Source organism: Rhinoraja longicauda, chromosome 13, assembly GCF_053455715.1.
Source record: "Rhinoraja longicauda isolate Sanriku21f chromosome 13, sRhiLon1.1, whole genome shotgun sequence".
NCBI classification, from domain to species: Eukaryota; Metazoa; Chordata; class Chondrichthyes; order Rajiformes; family Arhynchobatidae; genus Rhinoraja; species Rhinoraja longicauda.
In genome coordinates this window covers 10246978-10271765 of record NC_135965.1, presented here as the reverse complement: position 1 = coordinate 10271765, position 24788 = coordinate 10246978, and the positions used below count along the sequence as shown (strand labels likewise).

Genomic DNA, 24788 nt, shown 5'->3' with positions numbered 1-24788 from the left:
TAATTTTATAAAATCTTCAATCTTGAGGAGGTTTCTAGTCAGACTAGTACTGTAAACCTCAGGAGATAAATGTAAATTAATAAGATGTTTGCGTCATTGGATTCTATTGATCATTGGAATCACTGGAGTCTATTCATTTCAGCATACTGTACCAATGGAGATACTTCAATGTGGGACCAACAGCACGCATGGAATAAACTCCAGCCTGGCCAATACTGTGCTTAATGCCTTCAATCACACTGGTACATTTCTCAGTGGCTAGTAGGTACCATTGGGGATACTTCAATCTGGTTAATATTGCATCTTTGGAGACTGTCCAACCAGACTTGTAAAGTACTCAATGGAGAAGTTTCAGTCTGTAAATACATCATTTAATGCAAATCTGATCAATACACCCCCTCAATGGAGATATTCCAACTGTCCAACAGTAAATGGAAGTAGACCAACCTAACTGTTCCTGCACTCCATGGAGATACTTTATTCTGGCCAGTATTGTATACAATGGAGATCTTCTAATCTGACTAATACATACTTAATGGAGGTGGTGCAGCCTGGATTGGAGTCATTTCAATATGGCCAAGACAATACTCAATGGACATATTCCAAACCAGAAAATACAATTCTGGATGGAAGTTCTCCAATCTTACCAACTCAACACTCAGGGAAGGTACTTCAAATCTGGCAGGTAGCATACCCAGGTCTTGGTAGTACTAGACCACTGGAGATACTTTATACTCTGAGTATCACTCTTCATTCTGGGTTGTACTAAATCATTGGAGATCATTCATGCTGGGTAGTTTTGCACCCAGTGGAGATAATTCAGAATGACTAATTCTGTACACCATGAAAAGCCAGTAATCAATGGAGGCTGTCAAATCTGGCCAGCAATCTCGAACTGGAGAGACTCCAATCTGGCCGGTGTTGTACTCAGTGGAGGCACTCGAGTCAGTCTAATACTGCAGCCAGTGAACGTTGGGAAGCTATTTGGTCTGGCCTATTTGTTCATGGCTAATTTTATCATCTGCGTATTGTGTACTCGGATGGAAATCAAAAGCAATTTGGCTTTTTGTTGTGTCTATAGTTGATTATATCAATTCAGAACACAAATATTCTCCATATGTGGTTTAGGAGGAGAACACAGAGGCATAGGAGCATTGGTTGCTGTGTCATAGTGATGAAACCTGCTGTCCTCCACATGGCAGGTAACCAACCTCCACTTTATCAATGAGAGGAGGTGCTGAACAGAGGCTGATGACTCACCGAAGGGAGGAAAAGAACCAGGAGCACCCAAACCATTCTTAAATGCATACAGCAACAGTCAGAGATTTAGTTATTTAGTTTAGTTTAGAGGTACAGCGCAGAAACAGATCCTTCGGCCCCCCGAGTTCGCACCGACCAGCAACGTCTGTACACTGTCCTACACTCATGGGATCATTTACAATCTTTACCAAAGCCAATTAACCTACAAACCTATACGTCCTTGGAGCATGCCGGGAGGAAATTAGAGATCCCGGGAAAAACCCACGTGGTCACCAGGAGAACATACAAACTCCGTGCAGACAGCACTTGTAGTCAGAATCGAACCCAGGTTTCTGGTGCTGTAAGGCAATAACTCTACCGCTACACTATCGTTCCGCCCCAGATCTGGAGACGCACAGAGTCTTATCCAAGGATGATGAAAATGGAGGAGAGCCAAGAATGCTAAATTCAAAGCAAAGCAATCTGCAATAAAGACACAGTCCTGCAGAAAACATAACAATTGTAGGTGTCCGTTGTGTATCCCTGATATGCAGGGAGCTTTGGCATTGCTGAAAAAAAACATTTGTTCCTGATTTCAGAAGATGACAGCCAAACTACATAGTTGCCAGGAAAAGCTATTTTCTGTTTCCTGTGCAATGTTCAGATTGCTTTAATTAGAAAAAGAGGTTTTCTTTCAAGATGAAATTAACCATTCGAATCATTATTTATAAATAATGTCATTAAAAAAATATTTTCCTATTCCCTGAGCACCAAGCAAAGTAATGCGGTATGAACTCCATGTCTATTCCTTGTAGCAATCCGTCTGATCTTGTTTCTCTTCCCTTAACAGATACTGTGGCAAGATTTTCCCAAGATCTGCAAACCTGACCCGACATCTTCGGACACACACTGGAGAGCAACCTTACAGGTTAGACGAAATGCATTACATTCACCTGAAAAATCCCTGGACGTAAATTACACCTGGAGTGAATCTGCCACTCTGGTAAAAATGTTTCCCAATCAGTTGAAAAGAAGTTGCCCCCTTTAAAAATGGAGGACATCCAAATACATCTGATATTTACACCATATCTCGCATCATATTCATTAGTTATAGGAGCAGAATTAGGCCATTCGGCCTATCAAGTCCAATCCGCCATTCAATCATGGCTGACCTATCTTTCCCTCGCAACGGCGGCACGGTGGCGCAGCGGTAGAGTTGCTGCCTTAGAGCGAATGCAGCGCCGGAGACTCAGGTTCGATCCTGACTGCGGGTGCTGTCTGTACGGAGTTTGTACGTTCTCCCCGTGACCTGCGTGGGTTTTCTCCGAGATCTTCGGTTTCCTCCCACACTCCAAAGACGTACAGGTTTGTAGGTTAATTGGCTGGGCAAATGTAAAAATTGTCCCTAGTGGGTGTAGGATAGTGTTAATGTGCGGGGATCGCTGGGCGGCGCAGACTCGATGGGCCGAAGGGCCTGTTTCTGCGCTGTATCTCTAAATCTAAATCTAAAAAAATCTAAAAACCCCATTCTCCTGCCTTCTCCCCATTATCCCTGACACCCGTACTAATCAAGAATGTATCAATCTCCACCTTAAACATATCCATTGACGGCCTCCATAGCCTCTGTGGCAATGAATTCCACAGATTCACCACCCTCTGACTAAAGCAATCCCTCCTCATCTCCTTTCTAAAGGTACAACCTTTTATTCTGCGGCAATGGCCTCTGGTCCTAGACTCTCCCACTAGTGGAAGCATCCTTTCCACATCCTTTCAGAAATGCACTCCGAAATAGGACGATGGTTTGCCTGTTAGGCTTTAAAAAAAGGTTCAAAAGCTTGTTGCATTGAATAAAAAAAGTAGAGCCTCTGAACTTGGCTGCATCATAAATAAACTTTTTAAAGGGTAATAAGAAATCCCATGTTAAAGCATAATTCGTATTTTTGTTTGCCAAATTATAAAACCTACTCAATGCGTCAAAGGTTGCCTTGAACCTACACTGGAACATGATCTGTCAATTGGCTACCAGCGATCTACTTTTTATTGGGCCCCGCTGGTGTTGTGGAACGGTTTCCCCAGTGTTATCCAGCGGTCATGAGCATTACATTTTGTACTTTTTGACTGGATGGCTCTCACCTCTGTGAAACTCTACACATTGATCAAGACCAGTTAGATCAGAATCCAAAGTCTCAATAAAGGTGGTTGAAGCACATCTGTGGAACCTCAGCAAACAACCAATCACCCCCATGATCGGAACACTGAGCGTTGAGAAATGAACGTCAAACTTTTCCACACAATGCCAGTGGCTCAGCTTACTGATAAGTGACAGAGATTGGTTGTGCTCTTTCTACACATGCAATAAGTTGATTATTACATGGGCGCCCCTGTTAATTAATCCAGCTGTGTGTAGGATGCTATCCTCGGAATAAATTAGATTTAGTTTAGTTTAGTTCAGTTTAGAGATACAGCACGGAAGCAGGCTCTTCAGTCCACTGTGACCAGCGGTCCCCGCACACTAACAATATCCTACACACACTAGGGATAATTTACAATCATACCACGCCAATTAGCCTACAAACTCGTCCGTCTGTGGAGTGTGGGAGGAAACTAGAGATCCGGGAGAAAACCCACGCAACTCACGGGGAGAACGTACAAACTCTGTACAGACAGCACCCATAGTCAGGATCGAACTCGGGTCTCTGGCGCTGTAAGGCAGCAAATCTACCGCTGCGCCACCTTATTTAGTTTACTAAATACCTTATTTAGTTTACTTATTTAGCTGCCTTATTTAGTTTACTATTTTGTCCTTGGTAATTTTTCCTGTTATCCATAGAATTACCTAGATTATGTTAAAAAAAAGCAAAGATATTTGTGGCGCATAACAAGGACATTCGGCTCATCAGGTTTATATTGGAACAAAATAAGGCATTTAACCTAAACTCACTTCCGAGCTCTGAGACCAAACCCCGGTAGGTTATAGCACACCTACTGGTGTTACCTCTGTTATGTGCAGTGTTTTGGATCCATGTGAAAAGGATGGGTGGAAAAAGAACCGTCTCTGAAATGTGGACATGTTACTGATATCTGAAGCTCCATGATGAGACCTTTTGTAACACGACCAATCCTCCCCACCTTCTGCCCCAGAACTGCTATTTAGCGGCCCGGAAGAGATAAAAATCCAGAGGAAAAAGTCTGGGAAGGCAAGAGGAAAAATATGTACCTGGATATCGTTCTATGATCCTTTCAGCTGAGCGAAACCAGACCAGTAGACCACATGGGCCAGGTGTTATCTGTTAATCCATTTATCTTCTCAGCAGAATTGTAATACTGTACAGTTTCACAGAGCAGCCTAACCAGGAACACAAGTGCAAATGCAACAAACAAATTGAGGTATGTTTTCCACAGGACCCCCGGCATGAAACTGGCATTTATACACCAGCGACCAAAATGGAAACAGGCTGGTTTGCAATTCCTCCGATTTCAGTGGAAATCTTTATTTTATAAAATCAGCTGTGGTGGCTTGTAACAGAGGATCTGCCACCTTATATCTCTCTACATTAAATATTTAATCACCACTGTACGTACACGTCTATACGTTTTTCTGCAACAAACTTCCACACCCACTCCCAGTCTTCGAAAGTAAAACTGGACTGAGCAGTAGCCATATCCACGCACGTAATGTAATAGTGAAGATTGCTTATGAGAAGTCCAGCCAAGGATAATGACTGCAGAGATTTTTTTTGTAACAGTAGAAAGACTCTAAAACAGTGTGCAATCCAAATTGTAGGCTGTGCAATCAGCAACAAAGATTTTCAGTGATAAGATTGCAAAGCAATTTGGGACATTCCACATGGCATGCCCCCAAGCCTCTGCTTTTCCCAAGCATGTGCGACTGTATAGAAGCAGACTGCAACATCCGTGGTTTATATATGACTGCAAGCATGACACAGATTGTAGGTTGTCTAATGCTTTAAGAGACTGAAGCAATTAGTACCACAGTATATTAAATAATTTTCACATTGAAAGATTGCCAAGTATCATTACGTGACAGATGTATGTTTTCTGAAGTCATTGAGGGGAAGCAAGATGAAAAGTACGGGTGATGAAGACTATCAGTGATTTGCCATAATCAGCAGTCAGAATAATTATTTTATGTCTGTATAACACAGTAATGGAGAAATACAATGAAGGCCCAAGGGATTTAAAATAACTACGGGGTATGAAAACTGATGCCTCTCCTACCAGCTTGATAGACTAAACTGTGCACACTGGCACAGTATTAAACGTTTGCTTTGTTTATTGCAATCTTTCTTGGAAGATAACTGAGCTTCCTTTGGGACTGGCAATTGAACAGGCTAATCGTGGAAGAAGAAAAGATGTAATCACTGGACATAATTTTGCATGAAAAATCTTGGCCTTATTTGTCATTTTTTAGAAGCTACAACACATGGGATAGAGTAAGTTAAGAACTTAATACGAGGGTCTTGCTGCCAAAGGCACTGAACCGTAGAGGGCCTACGTATGCAAACATGTAAAAGAGAAGGAAAAAAGTAGAAGTGGGCCAAGCGTCCTGATCTGCATTACTTCCACGCCGCAGAAAATGCAGCGTTACCGATCAGAAGAGGTTGCAGCCGAGTGCACCATTGCTCTCTTGGTCCCTGGAATGGAGGCTTCAGTCACGGAGGGGCACATGAGACACAGTTCAATATACAGGCCACTTGGGCCAACTGGTCTATGTGCTTATAGGGGATCTTATAGAAACGTACAAAATTCTTAAGGGGTTGGACAGGCTAGATACAGGAAGATTGTTCCCGATGTTGGGGAAGTCCAGAACAAGGGGTCACAGTTTAAGGATAAGGGGGAAGTCTTTTAGGACCGAGATGAGAAAGTTTTTTTTCACACATAGAGTGGTGAATCTGTGGAATTCTCTGCCACAGAAGGTAGTTGAGGCCAGTTCATTGGCTATATTTAAGAGGGAGTTAGATGTAGCCCTTGTGGCTAAAGGGATCAGGGGGTATGGAGAGAAGGCAGGTACGGGATACTGAGTTGGATGATCAGCCATGATCATATTGAATGGCGGTGCAGGCTCAAAGGGCCGAATGGCCTAATCCTGCACCTATTTTCTATGTTTCTAAGTGCGAGTTTATGGCTCACTTAAACCCATCTATCCTCATTTCATTTGAGATGGGGGAACGTGTCCCAAAACATCTATCACGTCTTCCTTTTTACAGAGCCTCTTCTGTTTAGCATTGCTGCTGGATGGGTCTGCTGCTGACCATCATCACCCAAGGCCCCCCTCCACCCACGTGTAGAAGGTCTCTGATCTCAGATCCAGCATTTAGCAACACGGACATTCAGAAGTGCTTAAAAACTATTGAAAATGACGTAACTAAACATAATTACCTAAATTATTTTTCTTAAAATATTTTAAAATCTGGTAATTTTCCATTCCCTTTGCCTCCTTTACTTCAGATTTCAGACTTTAGAGATATAGCACGGAAACAGGCCCTTCGGCCCACGATTCCGCGCCGACCGGCGATCACCCCATGCACTAGCACTATCCCACACACTTGGGACAATGGACCATTTTACCAAAGCCTATTAACCTACAAAACAGGACGTCTATGGAGTGTGGGAGGATCCTGGAGAAAATCCACACGATCACAGTGAGAACATACAAACTCCGTACAGACAGCACCCTTAGTCAGGATCGAACCCTGGTGTCTGGCGCTGTAGGGCAGCAGCTCCACCACTGGGCCAGTGTGCCGCCCCATCCTATCCAACATGATTACAATCTGTATTGAAATCAATGGGATCTTGGATCTCACATCAGGTCAGAGTTCCATGCAGACTCTAGCAGTGGAGCGACCTAAAAGGTTTGGCCTTTGAATCGATCAATGACATTTGCATAGCTCAGCACATGGATGGAAGTCTGAGACTTTTGGTGTTCCCATGGCTAAACGTTGATGGTTCCACTTGGAATCACTGGCAAAACTCAGCACAGACCAGGTTACTTTGTCACCCTCCACAGTGTTGTTTATCTTCTTGAACACCCAGTGAAAATGGGAGGAATAATGTAGATCCTTCCTGTTCAGTGTTCACAAGGTGTAATAGTTGGAAACTGCGCACATCCTCTGCAAAACTACCTTGTCCAGAAGTGTAAGGAATGTTGGTAAAAATTAACATCTTTGCCACAATTAGTATTGAACTTGTCAGAGCTGTAAATTATGAAAATGTTAAGGGGGATCAGATGCATTTAAGCTCAGACTAAAGCTACACTTGTTCAGCTGGTGATTCATTTGATAAATGCAGGTAACCAAGGAGACAAGTTTTACCAAGCATTAAAAGTATTCCCTTTCACATAATTTAAGCACATTTAACTCAATCGAGAGATTTGATTCCAGATATTAAATAGGACAACTTCTCAAAGGGTATACACTAAGAAAGATAACTTGCAAAGATTTTAGGAGACAAAATAGAAAATGTTCAAAGGCTTTTAAAGCACAAACGGTTGTTGATCTCTGACGTTTACACTTTTCCCCCCCCAAAAGGTGTAAATACTGCGACCGCTCTTTCAGTATCTCCTCCAACTTGCAGCGGCATGTGCGCAACATCCACAACAAGGAAAAACCATTCAAGTGCCACCTCTGCGACAGGTGCTTTGGTCAACAAACCAACCTGGACAGACATCTGAAGAAACACGAGAATGGAAACATGTCAGGTATGCGGCCCGTATTACTGGCGTATTTTAAACCTTTTGTTTACATTGCTTATTGTAGTTTAATTTAGTTTGGAGATACAGGGTGGAAACAGGCCCTTTGGCCCACCGACCGGTCCACACCGACCAGCGAACCCCGTACACTAACACTATCCTCCACGCGAGGAACAATTTACAAGTTTTATCGAAGCCAATTAGCTTACTAACCTGCACGTCTTTACAGTGTGGGAGCAAACCGGGGAAAACCCACGCAGTCACAGGAAGAACGTACAAACTCCACACAGACAGCACCGTAGTCAGGATCGATCCTGGGTCTCTGTTGCTGTAAGGCAGCAACTCTACTGCTGCACCACCTGTTGTGTGATATAATCAATATTAAAAAGTCCGCGCCGACCAGTGATCCCTGCACACCGACACTATCCTACACACACTAGGGACAATTTACAATTTTCCCAAGCCAGTTAACCTACAGACCTGCACGTCTTTGGAGTGGGAGGTAACCGGAGCACCCAGAGAAAACCCACACAGGTCACGGGGAGGACATACAAAGTCCGTACAGACAGCACCCATAACCAGGTTCGAACCCGGGTCCCTGGCGCTGTAAGGCAGAAAACTCTACCGCTGTGCCACCGTGCTCAAATTATGATAAACAAGGGAAATGCTTGACAGTGAAGCAATACTTATGATGAAAGCCCAACTACCAGGGAAAAGAACAGTAAATTGGACTCTGGCAAGCCTGCTGTTAATACTGATGAAATCCGAGAAGAGCTATTCTTACCATTCTTGCAAATCAAAGATTTGTGGAATATTCTATTCTTGGAACAGACAAGAACGGTCTCATCCAAAAATGTACTTAGAGGCTACAAGCTATCACAATGTGTTTTTTGTTCCAGTGCATTCTATTTAGCTTAATTTGTAGGTATAATGTTAATTTGTTGAGGCTTAATGGCATTGTTGATTGAACCACTGTACGCTTGTAAACAGAAAACCAGATTCCCTTTTTAACAGAAGTTTTGAGTCGCAGTTTTAATTTGTTAATTAGTAATCATCCCATAGGTACACTGTCCTGAGAGAACCGAGCACTATTGGCATGTAAGCACTTTACGTGTAAAATAGCACTGAGGTGTTGCTCCATTTCCTGTTCATTAGTTTATTCTTCTTCCCAAACATAATGAAGAAACTAAGTTGGGGTGATTATGTTTAAGAATTAATGTACCAGCTCCTACTTTCATATTTCAGGACACTCATTTCAACATCACCGGCACATGTGCCTGGTTTCTATGTGTAAATCGCATATAAAAAAGTTTTATGCCTGTTTGGTACTGTTTTTGGCCCCTTCTTGTTGAAATCATGGCCTTTGAAGAATTGGATCATGCGTTTCCTCTCACGATTCATTTGTCCGTTGGAAGTTCCACACATGACATCATGATTCACAGGACTTGTTTTATTAACATTACAACGGAAATGGCATTAAACGGTGGCAACTCATGACCTTTCTTGCAATAAATCTCCTCTCCCCCAGAATTTCATTGCGATGGTATGATTTGAGAGTATGATTCCAACATTGTCCATGAAGCTCACGTCAGATTTTAATACTGTTAAAGACAACAGAGCCAGAATATCAATCTCTAACAGCAGGATCTCTCAATTTCACAATTTTTAGTTTCATTTCGTTTGGAGATACTAACACTATCGTATACACTCTAGGGTCAATTTACAATGACCGCAGGCCAATTAACCTACAAACCTGTACATCTTTGGAGTGTTATCAACTTAATATCCAAAAATCTATCCATCGCAATCTTGAATATGTTCAGTCTTTGAGCTGTGCTGACTTAGAACATTCCAAAAATTAACAACCATAAAGAATTTCTCCTCATCTCCATCCAAAGTGGGTGACCCATTATCCTGCGATAACGTCCTTATTTTGGCTTTATTACCTTACCTAAGTAGTGTTTTAAATAATAGGTACAACTTATCACGATTAGCTTTAAGATTTTCATGTGATCAAATTTTTTGATTTGATCATTTCAGTGGGACGGTAAATCTACTAACCTTTACTTTTTTGACAGAAATTTAGTAACTTTGCTTGTTCAAGTATTTTCATGATAATGTCACCAGAGAGATAAATCTCTGAGGACTCCACTATCTCTAAGCTCCTCAACCACCATGGACATAGATATCTTGCGTCACTGGTATGCTGTAGTGTTGTGTGTGCTACTTACAAAACACACTGCACTCACTCACAAGGACTACTTCAATAGCACCTCCCAAATCCATGACTCCCAAGGATACCAAGCACGTAGGAACACCACGTCCCACAATGCGCCATCCCGATTTGGAAATCTATTGCTGGCCCTTCGTCGTTGCCAGATCCATATTATAGAATGCTCTACTCAACAGCATCAAGGGCTCACGCTCACCTAGAAGAAGTGAACTGGTTCAAGAAAGTGGCTCTCCACCACTTCTCACGGACAAGTAGAGAGAGGGAGTAGTTTTAGTTTAGTTTAGAGTTATGGTGTGAAAACAGGCCCTTCAGCCCACTGAGTTTGGGCCGACAAGTGATCCCTGCACACTTGCACTACCCGACACACGAGGGGCAATTTACAATCTCTTTTTACCTGAGCCAATTAACCTACAGATCCATACATCTTTGGCGTATGGGAGGAAACCGGGGAAAACCCGCACAGTCATGGGGAGAAGGTACAAACTCTGTACAGCCAGCACCCATAGTCAGGATCAAACCTGGGTCTCTAGCACCATAAGGCAGCATTTCTACCTCTGCACCACCATGCTGCCTGTAATGATAGTTTGGAAAACAATGCCTATGTCCCATAAATAAAAAAAGAGTGATTGGCCAAGGAATTAAACTGTTGTAGCTCCTACCACCACAATTAAGGATGGGCGTAAAGTCTGACTGTGCCCCATGAAGTAATAGAAAGAACTCCACTGGCTCCCCATCCCCCAGAGAATCCAGTACAAAATCCTCCTCATAACCTACAAAGCCCTCCATAACCTGGCCCCATCCTACCTGAACGACCTCCTCCACAGGCACACTCCCACCTGCACCCTCCGCTCTGCTGCTGCCAATCTCCTATCCCCCCACATCCGGACCAAACTCAGATCCTGGGGGGACAGGGCTTTCTCCATCGCTGCTCCCACCCTATGGAACTCACTACCCCAAACCGTTAGAGACTCCTCCACACTCACCACATTCAAAACATCGCTGAAGTCTCACCTGTTCAGTACTGCCTTCAACCACTGAAGGTCACCTCACCTTCTGTCTCCTTTCTCTGTTCGTTTACTTATTTACTTATTTATCTATTTATTCATTTCCCTATGTTCTCTAAATCTCTGTAAAGCGTCTTTGAGTATATGAAAAGCGCTATATAAATGTAATGCTTTATTATTATTATTATTATTAATATTGAATGTACATTTCTCACATTCCACAACTTGTCTACCCCCTTTGATAAGGTACCACCCAGAAGTTATAATTCTCACTGTTACCAATTTCTTTGCAGGGACTGCAACATCTTCACCTCATTCAGAAATAGACAGTAGCAGCGCCATTCTGGATGATAAGGAGGATTCCTACTTTACAGAAATACGGAATTTCATCGGAAACAGTAACCACACTGAATGTTCCCCGGGGCACTTAGAGGAGAGGTGAGTGTTGTGCCTTGCACGTTCTGCTTCTCTTTTTTTTTCAGGAAACAAACGTTTCTTTATAATACCACTGAAAGCCTTTGCTGATTTTGTTGTGTAATTTTTGCCATCACTTCCAGTCAATCAAAATGCCAAAATGATAAAATGAATTAATTATTATCCTGAGCACAAGGAAGGCAGAGAGGAAATTCGATTGAGGTGTATAAGTTCACAATATTTAGATGGGGTGGAAAGGCAAAGCTTTTCCAATATTCAATATGCAAAAAGGTAGAAGGCGGATGTAAGGAAAGCCTGTTTCACTCCGAGAATGGTTTGAATTTAGAATTCATTGTACATAGGAGTGTACAATCAGTACCTTACGAAGGAAATTGAAGAGCTTGAGAGCTAGGAATTGGGACTTGGTGGGGTTACTGTATTAGGAGAAGGTATACATACAATGGGCTAGTTGGCTTCCTTCTGTATTGTAACAATTTTATGATTCTAAGGACCCCCCCTTCTGTCGTGGAGTAGATTGACTACCACCCCTCCTCCCCCTCCCCCAATCTTTGCACATCCCCAATCCTGGACCTTCCACTCGTCATTTTACGTATCGTGTTGTGTTTTATGACTGTCGGCAGACCAATTCCCTCCTGGGATAAATATAGTTCCATCGTATCGTGCAAGGTGTCAGATGTTTTGGGAATTTTTTACATTAGCTCAGCAACGGCACACTGTCGACCATCTCTTGCACTACCATGGACCGATTTTTCTAATTGTGTTTTGCACTAATATCTTACATTTGTATAATCTTTTTCTTTTTCTCTGCCTTGTATACTTTATGTTTTTGTGTACACAAATTGAGTGAGTCTTTGCCTGGGATATTGCTGCAAGCAAGATTTTCATTTTATCTGTACCTCACTGTACTTAAGCACATGACAAGAAACTCGATGTGGTCTTACTTGACGAAATAAGACCTATGAATGTGATTATCTACAGAAAAAAAATACATCGTGCATTTCAAGGTGCAGTAGGTTCTGTGATAGCCAGAATTTTACCCAGTTAGGTTTGCCATTTGGATTTCCCATTGCTTCACACTTAACAAAATTGTTGGCTAAAAGTATCCTTCAGCCGATATGTAGACCATGTTGGCATCAAACCTCCTGCTACAGTAAAACAAGGAACTGGTTTATGAAAAGGAATCAAAGTTCTGGAGTAAGTCAGTGGGTCAAGAGTCAGTAGTCAAGAATGTTTTAATGTCATGTGTCGCAGAGGGAACAATGAAATTCTTGCTTGCTGCAGCACAGCAGACTCTGAAGAATGCTGCCTGACGTGCTGAGTTACTCCAGTACTTTGTATCCACCCCTACAATAAGGAGCCCTTGTCAGTGGGACAGAACAAACTCACCCGTAAAACTGCTGAGAATATCTTTTTACTGACAAAGGTCTTGACGCAAGTCAATCCTGACAAAGTTTTGATAGACACAAAATGCTGGAGTAACTCAGTGGGACAGGCAGCATCTCTGGAGAGAAGGAATGGGTGACGTTTCGGGTCGAGACCCTTCTTTCTTTCTGTCAAAGTTTCATACTGCTTCTGAATGTGCTTGAAGTTTTCCATGTGCAAAATATTTCTAAAAACGAACTAAACAATTGTGTGTTAAAAAGTGAACTTTTTTTTAATAGAAGGGCAAAATAAAAAGAGTTTTGTAAAGAATAAGATTGCTGCAAACACAGGCAATGAGAAAGAGATTAATTTACTTTTCCTTCTTCTATCTCCATTGAAATTGCTGGTCAGTGAAACGATTTTCCAGTATGAATGCTGGGAATCTTTGGTTGGTCTGTGCTCTGTCTTTGGATTCCATGCAGAGCCAAGCAGCCAAGCAGCAGATTTCCACTCTGAGGAAATTCAGAGTGTCTCAGAGGATCCTTCATTGCTTCTACTCTGGGGCTGTAGAGAGCATCCTGTCCGGCAACATTACAGTCTGGTTTGGGAACAGCTCTGCCCAGGACAGGATAGCCCTGCAGAGAGTAGTGCGTTCGGCAGAACGCACTATGGGAACTACACTCATCCCCCTGCAGGACCTATACATCAGGAGGTGCAGATCCAGAGCAAGCAAGATCATGAGGGACCCCTGCCACCCCAGTAACGGACTGTTCCAGATGCTACGATCAGGCAAACGCCTCCGCTGTCACGCTGTGAAAACGGAGAGGATGAGACGGAGCTTCTTCCCACAGGCCATCAGGACTGTCAAGTTTTATAACCCCAGAGACTAAATTTTTGTCGACAATAATAGTAACTTATTAACTTTATTTATATGCTGTAACTGTAATTCTTTTTGTGCACAACCCGCAGGCATTGCCACTTTCATTTCACTGCACATCGTGTATGTGTATGTGACAAATAAATTTGATTTGACTTGACTTGACTTTACTGACAGATTCATCAAATGGAACCTATCCACAAGCTCATGACTTTCCCAAAATCGCTGTAGTCCCAGTCATACAGTAAATGATAGCAGTCGCTACAGAACTGCCAGCACTTACCAACACGGTCAGGCCCAGTGTATCTGGAATGGCTCAGAGTTTGAACTGAAACTTGCATATCTGCCAACGATTGGGCCAGGATCTACAAGCAATACCCAAAAGGCAAAAACAATCAGTCTTTGTGCTGAGTGAAGAAAATGTATTCTGGCGCTCACAGAGATTAGAGGGCAAGAAGGAAAATTGGGCAATGGTTACATGCAAACTTCTGGAGAGCAAATAATACCTATATTTGAATGAAATTTGCACTCTGCATTCTCTGTAGGTCACCTTGGCTACACTACAAAGTTCATCCAGCTAAAGGATTTAGTCCTCTCCTGTGGGGATTATTTCAGTCCTTAGTCACTCAACATACAATTAGCTTGCAGCAGTCAAACAGTAATTTTAATAAATCTGTGGCCTGGCCTCCTGTTTTGCAGATGTGATGTGCAGTCGGGCTATTGAGTTACAGAATTGAGAATAGCACTGAAAAGGATACTCCCTTTTTAATCATCTACACCTGTAACTCATTAAGAAAACTGAAATCAAAAGAATAATTTTGGCACCATTGTAACAACAAAATCTTTGTTATTTTAATTTATTGGCTTCCACGATGTAACTCGTAATGATATCGTATATCCATAGACATTCGCTGCGATACGTACTTAAATATCATTAAGAAGGTACATTTAGCTTTTTATTCTTTCAGTTTGAAAACCACATTTCCCCTACATCCATCTTTTGAGTCCATATCTACCCAGAGAGTACATAAGATTACAATTTTTTAATGGGATAAAATGTAAATGGTAAATATGTTGACTTTAACTTATCAATTTTGCACCAAAGTTACAAACGTTAAATATTAACAAAATATCAAACAAGGTTCGATTGATAAGTTTGCGTACTTACTAATGTATGAAGCATGACCAGTGGCATTTATGATTACAGGAATTGATCTTGTTGTAGATAACAAGGAAGGTTGTGGAGTAGATTGGCAAAAAAAGCTGGCATGGACAAGGTGGGCTGAATGGTCTATTTCTGTGCTGTACAACTCTATGCCTCGAATATAGCAATGGAATTAATAACAAATACATTCAACAGAATGGGTGGTTGATTGTCAGGCCCTTTTCAATGGTGAGTCTCTATGACTCTTTGACTTTTGGGTCACATATGCTTCCAGGCAAAAACTGACTGTATTGTGGTTGTTCACAGATCACACAGTGATTAGATACCCTGATTCTGCTCTGGTAGTTAGTGGTCAAGAAAGCCCAAATTCAATTGAGTTATTCAAACAAAATGCATTATCTCGTAAACTGTAAAGGTGTTGGGGGTGCCAGCTCTATATCATTTTTCGTAAGTGAAGCCTGCAGGCAGGTTTCAGTTCTGGCCAAGTTGTCCCGGAAAAGTACATCTGTTTTACATGTCGGTAAAACATGTTAAGAAGAATTACTAATATTAAAAGACCACGGGGATTCTGAGGCAAGACCAAGTATGTTGTAGCATTTTTTGTGGATTTGAGTAAGGAAATGAAACTCTCAGTTTATGTTTTTGAGATCTTCATCTTTTCATAACATATTGCTTCTGCAAATTTAAAGATCAGACAAATTAAAGTTTCAGATAATATTCCAAACAATAGTTAAAATTATAGAAGATTTTGATTAAAACGAAATAGCAACAGTCATCTAAGCATTTCATCAAAATGTACTTGCCCCAATCTTCCATTTAAGGCAGTATATCCACTTGGATTTGCCAGGCTTTACTAACGTAAGTGGAAGGCAGCTTGGGACGTCCAAAACACTTGCTAAAGTCCACTGAACCAAATTCATCTCTCAGGACAACTAATGGGAGACCAGTAAGTAAAACGTCCCGAGATTTTCCTGCACTTAGACTGAGAAATCTACCTGCTGCGAAAGGTTAAATACGGCCCATTGATTTCTAGATGGAAGAACTTAATGAGAGAAGAATGGTAAATAAAAATAATTTGATTTTAATTTTGATTCAGTTCCTTTAAAAAATATCTGGTTGTCTTTCATTATGTGTGGTTAATGTTAAACTTGACTTTAATAAAAACATATTTTTAATATTAGTTCTATTTTTCAATAGTTCCTGATGGTTTTTATATTTTCGTGACAGTCAAGGACATTCAAGGCAATCCGTCATAAACCATGTTTAAATGAGTTCATCTTTCACTCTTCTGAAATCCATTGCGTATAAGGCAATCCCACTTAATCTCTCCCCATTCAGAATCAATCTAGTGAACCCACACAGTACTGATTACTGTAGTTAATTCTCCAATGTTATTTTAGGGATTGACAATAAACGTTGTGCTTGCGATCAACGTCTACACTCCATAAATAAATTTAAAAATAGGAACCTCTCTTTACACCATTGATTATTAAGCTTTCATGATTTGTAAAAAAACATGCTGAGAAAATTAATCTGATAAATGTTTTTTTTCTCTTGTTACGATATCATAAATCAAATTTTGTTCATTCCTGGAACCCCTGCCAAAACTCGATAACATCATTTCCAGGTTATCTTACATCACCCTAGAAATTTGACTGAACATTTCCTAATTTACTCCTTTTGGTAATTGCAGAGAATTTGGTTACTAATATTGTAGGAGTGACCATTGCATGGCAGGCCTGATGCAACTGATCTCCCAACCCAGCACATACATTATTCTCTGCCACCCTCTTGCCCAACAGTTTAGTTTGTCTATCTCTCTTTGCAACTTCTTCACAACTCATTCACATCTGTCTACCGGCATAAATCATGAATGTAGACTATAAATTAGTAGTTAGAAACATAGAAACATTGAAAATAGGTGCAGGAGTAGGCCATTCGGCCCTTTGAGCCCGCATTCAATTTGATCATGGCTGATCATCCAAAATCAGTACCCTGTTCCTGCTTTCTCCCCATATCTCTTATTCCATTAGCCCTGAGCGATATCTAACTCTCTCTTCAATACATCATGACCCTCATCTCGTTTGTCATGAGCCTTGGCTAATCACAGCATGAGATGATAAACCTTTTCCACTTATTCCCACTGCTTTCTGCCCCTAAATCAATATTTTGTAGCCCTCCCCATCATGTGAACTGTTATATATAACAACCATCCATATAATACATTATAAAGTAAGGTCTGAAAAACTTGATATTCTAGATCCATTGGTTTCATTTTATTTCTCCGGCTCGTTTCATCCTCAAAAACTCTTATCACATTTGTCAAATAGGATTTCTCCTTCATATTAACTCTGCCCAATCATATTTATGATATTCTAGGTTACCTGTTACTATGGGCATTTTCCATAACCCAAAGTCAGGCTATGTAGCCTATTGTTCCCTATCTTCACTGTCTCCCCTTTCACAATTTGAGGCTCTATAAGGCATTGGTAAGACCACATTTGGAATATTATGAGCAATTTTGGGCACCATTTCTGAGGAAGAATGTGCTGGCTCTGGAGAGGGTCCAGAGGAGGTTTACAAGTATGATCCCAGGAATGAGTGGGTTAATCTATGATGAGAGTTTGTCAGCACTTGGTCGATACTCGCTGGAGTTTAGAAGAATGAGGGGGACCTCATTGAAACATACAGAATAGTGAAAGGCCTGGATGAAGTGGATGTGGAGAGGATGTTTCCACTAGTGGGAGAGTCTAGGACTAGAGGTCATAGCCACATGATTAAAGGACGTTCTTTTAGGAAGGAGATGAGGAGAAATTTCTTTAGTCAGAGGGTGGTGAATCTGTGGAATTCTTTGCCACAGAAGGCTGTGGAGGTCAAGTCAGTGGATATTTTGAAGGCAGAGATAGATAGATTCTTGATTAGTACAGGTGTCAGAGGTTATGGGGAGAAGGCAGGAGAATGGGGTTAGGAGGGAGAGATAGATCAGCCATGATTGAATGGTTAGACTTGATGGGCCGAATAGCTAAAATTCTACTATCCCTTATGACCTTATGACAAATAGAGTGTGAGGTTTGCCGGTCATCAATGGAGCTGTTCAAATCCATGGAAGCTAATGCAACCAATATTACTGTAGCAACGTCTTTTAGAATATTTTGATTCAAATTTACAAAATCTAGGACATTTGTTGGCTTTATTTCCCCATTCCTCCCCCTAGTACATTCTTCTACTGTAATATTAATCATATTGCAAAATTCAAAGTCACTAAACCCCAAAGCGAAAATGGACATAAAATCTCCTAAAATCCTCAATTCCATTATCAATCCCATTACAACTTTTAGTTTACTAATGTCACATGTACTGAGGTACAGTGAAAAGCTTTTTTGTTGCATGCTATCCTGTCAGCGGAAAGACTATACATTGTCCCTTCCTGCCATACTTCACTTATAAAACATTCCATATTTCACAATGGACTTGATCTTTCCCTTTTAATCCATACATTTTCTCTCACTGAAGCCCTCATCTTCTTTCCACCCTTCGAAGAACAGACACACATCTGAAAGTGCTGATAAATTATTAATTCCACGATTTAAAACTCTGATATACGAGGAAAATATTACAGAGCCAGAGGTCCATTTTTAATGCAAATAAGTGATTGAGATTATAACTCCATTTTAAAATGTTGAACGGCATTAATGATGTAGATCAATAATTCCTGGCCAGGGGTGCCAAAGATTGCAAAGATCCACGAGGCTTTAATAATATTTAATAGTTATAATATCGGTGGAAAGGAAAAATAAATCAAATGTGGAAGGCATATCAGCTGTGGTAGTCACGGCACTGCTAACATTCGCTGGGAATTGCCAGGACATCTCAACTCCTTAAGGAGAGAAATTGGTAACAAGATTAGCCACTTAAAGCTTATCATTTGATGTTACCAAGAGTGAACAATTAGGGCTTTCATTGAAAATAATGTAAATGATGGTGGGTCTTTAGTTCAAGCCCAGGACAAGACCAAACAAGTGCAATATTGGCAAATGATCTCAAGAACATTGACACAAACTGAGAAGTATGTTGGCATTCGACAAAATTAATCTTTGTTATTTATTTTAATGAAGAATTAGAAATGTTTCTCAGCAGGAGTCAGGTTTATTGCAAAAGATCATTTTGACAAGGAAAAGAGTGGTGGTTGCTGAGAATGTGATAAGTGCTACATAATTGCTCATTCCTATTCCTTGGGTTGTGCTGTTCATTAATTTTGAACAACGAGGTAAAATTTCCAAGAATTTTATCTTTTGAAAAGTATAGAAACATAGAAAATAGGTGCAGGAGTAGGCCATTCGGCCCTTCGAGCCAGCACTGCCATTCAATATGATCAGGGCTGATCATCTAAAATCAGTACCCCCTTCCTACATTCTCCCTATATCCATTGATTCCGTTAGCCCTAAGAGCTAAATCGAACTCTCTCTTGAAAACATCCAGTGAATTGGCCTCCACTACATTCTGTGGCAAAGAATTCCACAAATTCACAACTCTCTGGGTGAAAAAGTTTGGCCTCATCTCAGTCCTAAATGGCCCACCCCTTATTTTTACACTGTGACCCCTAGTTCTGGACTCCCCCAACATGGGGAACATTTTTCCTGCATCTAGTTTGTCTAATCCCTTAAGAATTTTATATGTTTCTGTAAGATCCCCTCTCATCCTTCTAAATTCCAGTGAATACAAGCCCAGTCGACCCATTTTTTCATCAAATGTCAGTCCCGCCATCCCGGGAATTAAACTGGTGAACCTACGCTTCACTCACTCAATAGCAAGAATGTCCTTCGTGAAAAATTAGGAGACCAAAACTGCACACAAGAAGTGTGGTCTCACCAGGGCCCTGTACAACTGCAGTAGGACCTCCTTGCTCCTAAACTCAAATCATCTCGCTATGAAAGCCAACCTGCCATTTGCTTTCTTCACTGCCTGCTGTACCTGCATACTTACTTTCAGTGACTGATGTACAAGGCCACCCAGGTCTCATTGCACCTCCCCTTTTCCTAATCTGACACCATTCAAATAATAATCTGCCTTCTTGTTCTTGCCACCAAAGTGGATAACCTCACATTTAACCACATTATACTGCATCTGCCATGCATCTGCCCACTCACCCAACCTATCCGTCACCCTGCATCCTCATAGCATCCTCCTCGCAACTCACACTGCAACCTTTTGTTAATAACTGGGGTCCCAGCACAGAGCCTTGCGGGACTCCACTAGTCACTGCCTGCCATTCTGACAAGGACCCGTTAATTCCTACTCTTTGTTTCCTGTCTGCCAACCAGTTCTCTATACATGTCAGTACCCTACCCCCAATACCATTTTTCACACTAATCTCTTGTGTGGGACCTTGTCAGAGGCGTTTTGAAAGTCCAGATACCACATCCACTGGCTCTCCCTTATATTCTACTTGTTACATCCTCAAAAAATTCCAGAAGATTAGTCAAGCATGATTTCCCCTTCATAAATCCATGCTGACTTTGTCCAATCCCGTCGCTGCTTTCCAAATGTGCTTCTATTTGGTGAAAATTCCACTTTTCTCAGAAAATAAAATGTCATTTGCAGCATTAAAAAAAAGTTCTGTCGCTCCAGGGGACAGTAAACTTGCATTCCATGGAGAACCAACTTAGAAACTCCCACATCGACCATGGGTTACAGTGACTGGGGGAGGGCAGAGGGGAAGTGCGTTAAAAGGATAGAAGTAGTGGCTCTGCAAGGAAGTAACCGGCTTCCATGTGAATGTTGTCTACTCTTCACGGACCTCACGTTAATTTTCTGCGTGTGATGTCCAATGCTGCATTGCATACTATGTGACATCACTGTGATGTCTGGATGCAGTTCACATGCTTGTCGGGTGTGAACCAAACTTATCAACCTGCCTGATCCACAGGTACAGGTACCTAATTCCTTTACACGATACAAAACAATATTGTGCAACGTGTAAGCATTCTAAGCCCACAACTGTGTATGTTTTGCATGGTATCTTTAGTGGATTTATCTGTCACAAAATTATATCCTTTACTCACCTGCGTTCTAGCACTCCATTGAAAAATCTGATATGCTAACAGTTCAGTTAAAATGATGCAGGAATTTATAAATTGGCATCAGGGTGAGACTTTGGCAGCAAGTTTGGTATGATATGGTATGGTATGGCATTTATTCATCACATGTACCAAGGTACAGTGATATTCATTTTTGTATACAGTTCAGTACAAGTATCACAAGCATATATAAGCACTTTGATACACATTAGATAAGCTTCTCAGATACAGTACAAGTGCATGGCAGAAGTACACTGTATACACAGTATACAGAGTCGCCAGCTTGGCACCAGTTGTAGTAAGTGCAGGGTTTGTAATAGTGGTCGGAAAGTTTCAGTGCAGTGTATTGTAGACATTCCAACATATTATCGTCAAGCATTTCCTCAGTGCTACAAAACTATCCACCGCTTTCACTTTGTGTAAAGTGCAGCTGGAAATCTGTCTACTTTTGAATATAATTTTTGTAACATTTTTATTGAAGAACTAATGTTATGCTTAGACCAACTGCGAGGACAATCCAAGAGAAACAAAATTGTGAAAGGCAGCGCTGGCGCTAATAAACTCAAGTAGTTCAATGAGGTGATTAAACCAGTGGATTATACTCCCCCATGTCACAGAAGTTACATGTCACTGCCTGCATTAATTTTTGTACAAATAGAATCAAGGTTGCAGGAGAGGCTGTTATATAAAGCCAAACTAAAAACTGAAGGCAAAGCAAACCCTGTATTTTATGAATTAGTCTCATATATTTTGGGTACCTTTTGAATTATTTGTGCCCCTTTCCTGCCATTAGGAAAAATAGGTCAAGATGGTTCTATTGTCACATGTCCCAAAATGGAACAATTAAATTCTTACTTGCTGCATTGCGACTTTTATGTGAACATAGTACTCTGTAAACAGCAAAAAAGAGTTCCGTAGACATCCAAACAAAAATAGTGCAAAGACAAAAACAATGTCTGTGGAATTCTCTGCCTCAGAAGGCAGTGGAGGCCAATTCTCTGAATGCATTCAAGAGAGAGCTGGATAGAGCTCTTAAGGATAGCGGACCAGGGGGTATGGGGAGAAGGCAAGAACGGGGTACTGATTGAGAATGATCAGCCATGATCACATTGAATGGCGGTGCTGGCTCGAAGGGCCGAATGGCCTCCTCCTGCACCTATTGTCTATTGTCTCCCCAAGTCTTTGTAGTTCTGATACTATTTGGGGAGTTGTAGTGTCTAATAGCCTGATGGTTGTTGGGAAGAAGCTGCTCCTGAACCTAGACGCTATTGTTTTCAGGCTCAGTTACTTTCTTCCTGGCCATGGTCTCTGATGATGCTGGCTGCGTTTTGAGGCAGCGACTCCTGTAGATCCCTTTGATGGTGGGGAGTTCAATACCCATGATGGACTGGGCAGTTTTCATCACTTTTTGCAGTCTTCTCCATTCCTGGGCGTTCGGGTTGTTGAACCAGGCTGTGATGCGAGCAGTCAATATGTTCTCCATTGCATACCTGTGGAGGTTCAAGAGAGTATTCATCAACATACCAAATATCTGTCTTCTAAGGAGGTAGAGATATTGATGGGTTTTCTTTATGATCGCAGTAATGTGCTGAGTTCGGGACAGATCATCAGAAATATGTAAGCCCAGGAATTTGAGGTTTTTGACCCCTCCACCACCAACCTGTCGATGAAGACATGCTTGTGGATCCTCAGCAAAGGAATCTTAGTTGCACTGAGATAACTCAAGCTAAGTTGCACATGATAGGTGCACTCTCCAACCTAAATCATGTTCACCAAACTGCGTAGCAATTTACAGGCAAAGGTTTTTAGCTGTGCGAAGTTACAAGTTATTGAGGCATACTGTTTGATGATGGATTACTCCATGGACTTAAGATTTGATACCAAACCTTTTTGTTCCTGCAAAATTGCTTTCCATTACTTTTCTTGAATGGAATTTGTTTAGCCTTTTTCACTCGGATTCATTAAACCTCAGTGCTATGTTTAAATCTAAGATTAGGTGCACGCTTATTTTTTTGTTCTTGTTAATTTTGCATAATATTTTTAAACATCACAAAGATTACAGTGATAAAAATCTTCCCAGGTCACTTCAGCTTTCCTCCACTTTGTAAACGGTAACAGGAATGATCGAACTATCAAAGCTAAAATTTGCAAGATGAAATTTTGATTAAATTAACATTACATGCACATTAGGACTTCTTGGTGATCAAGCTTTTTTTGGCCAACATCTGGCTTCAACATGTAACAATGCAGGAACTTGGTAAAGAAAGTTGAGGTCAGGAGGTCATATAATGTTTCCTTTCCAACTCCTGCACTTTCAGCTGCTTTTGATGGATATTTTATCCTCTGCAAATTGCTGCATTATAAAGTGTAATTAGCGATTTTGTTTTCTTAATCATCTAGCCTCATTCTTTTGGTTTAGAGCCAGTTCTACATCACTGGTGACAGACTTGCAAACTGGCAGTTTGAACTGTGCTCAATCTTACCTCCTTCATGTCTGTCCAATTCTCATTATTGTCATACATTGATAAGGAGAACCTAAATACAGCATTATTTTCTCAGCTGATCTAATGCAAAAATAAATAACAAGGAATTTTTGTTTGCCTGCCTTCCTAGTCTTGTTAAAGTTACTGCCTCACTGACTTCCATTTGCAATCTTTGCAGTCTGATTATTGAAGGAGATAGCAGACAGGAAATACAATAGAGAACAATTGCAAAAAAATAATGGGCAATAATGAGCTAGACAAGTTACAGTTTGGATGAAAGTGCAATGTGAAGAATAATGTTTAGAGATTGAAGTTTTTAATCTGAGGAACATCTAGACATGAAAGAGGAAAGCAAGATTGAACATACATTTGGTTGGCAAAAAATGTGCTCTATAGAATGTGTATAGTATTTAAACACTTACCAACAAAATACATTTTATGTTTTCCTTGAGTATAAAAGAATAATACTGCCCAATCATACTTTCTAAATTAAAATAGAAATAATTATTTTGATGAAATATTCTCGGTTACCATTTTTTTTCACTACTTTCCTACTTCCACAATTCCCTGTTCTGGCACCAATGACTCTTTATTGCAGTGGCATTGATTTTTTAAATTGCCTTCAAAATCTTGCATATCTGATGAACTTTGCTTGGCAGAATCACACGTAAGTAATATTATGGTGAATGTTTCCATTAGGTCAGGGTAGAACTGCCTCGGTTTTATTGGTCATCCGAATCAGTAAGACCAACAGTGAAATACGGTGAGTGAGGACTTGTACAAATTGGAAGGAAACAAGATGTTTGTCTTGAACTCCAGCACCAATGACATGAATCTCAATCCCGTGAATGAATCTAGATGACTTTCTTGCTATTTCTTTACTCAGTACCAATCTCACTTATAATTAGAGATAGACACAAAATGCTTGAGTAACTCAGCGGGACAGGCAGCATCTCTGGATAGAAGGAATGGGTGACACGCATTCCTTCTCTCTAGAGATGCTGCCTGTCTTGTTGAGTTATTCCAGCATTTTGTGTCATCTTTGGTTTAAACCAGCATCTGCAGTTCCTTCCTCCAACATCACTTTTAATTAGCCTTCTTTAGATGAATCAGGATGGCCATTCCAACACGATTCTTTCTTGCCATTTTATCAGGGCAGCTCATTGATGAGGTTATGTTTCATTTGAACATATGCTAGCTTACA

The 24788-nt window shown here is 40.9% G+C and overlaps 1 protein-coding gene across 6 annotated transcripts in view; it reads left to right on the top strand.

Annotated features, from left to right (window-relative positions):
- The window catches only part of mecom (MDS1 and EVI1 complex locus), a 415467-nt gene that overhangs the window by 374564 nt on the left and 16115 nt on the right, over positions 1-24788 (top strand). For all 6 annotated transcript variants that reach the window (XM_078410338.1, XM_078410337.1, XM_078410336.1 and 3 more), the window contains 3 exons: positions 2090-2167; positions 7788-7957; positions 11479-11623. In XM_078410338.1, coding sequence (XP_078266464.1) covers positions 2090-2167; positions 7788-7957; positions 11479-11623 — 393 coding nt within the window. The remainder of the gene's footprint in view (positions 1-2089; positions 2168-7787; positions 7958-11478; positions 11624-24788) is intronic.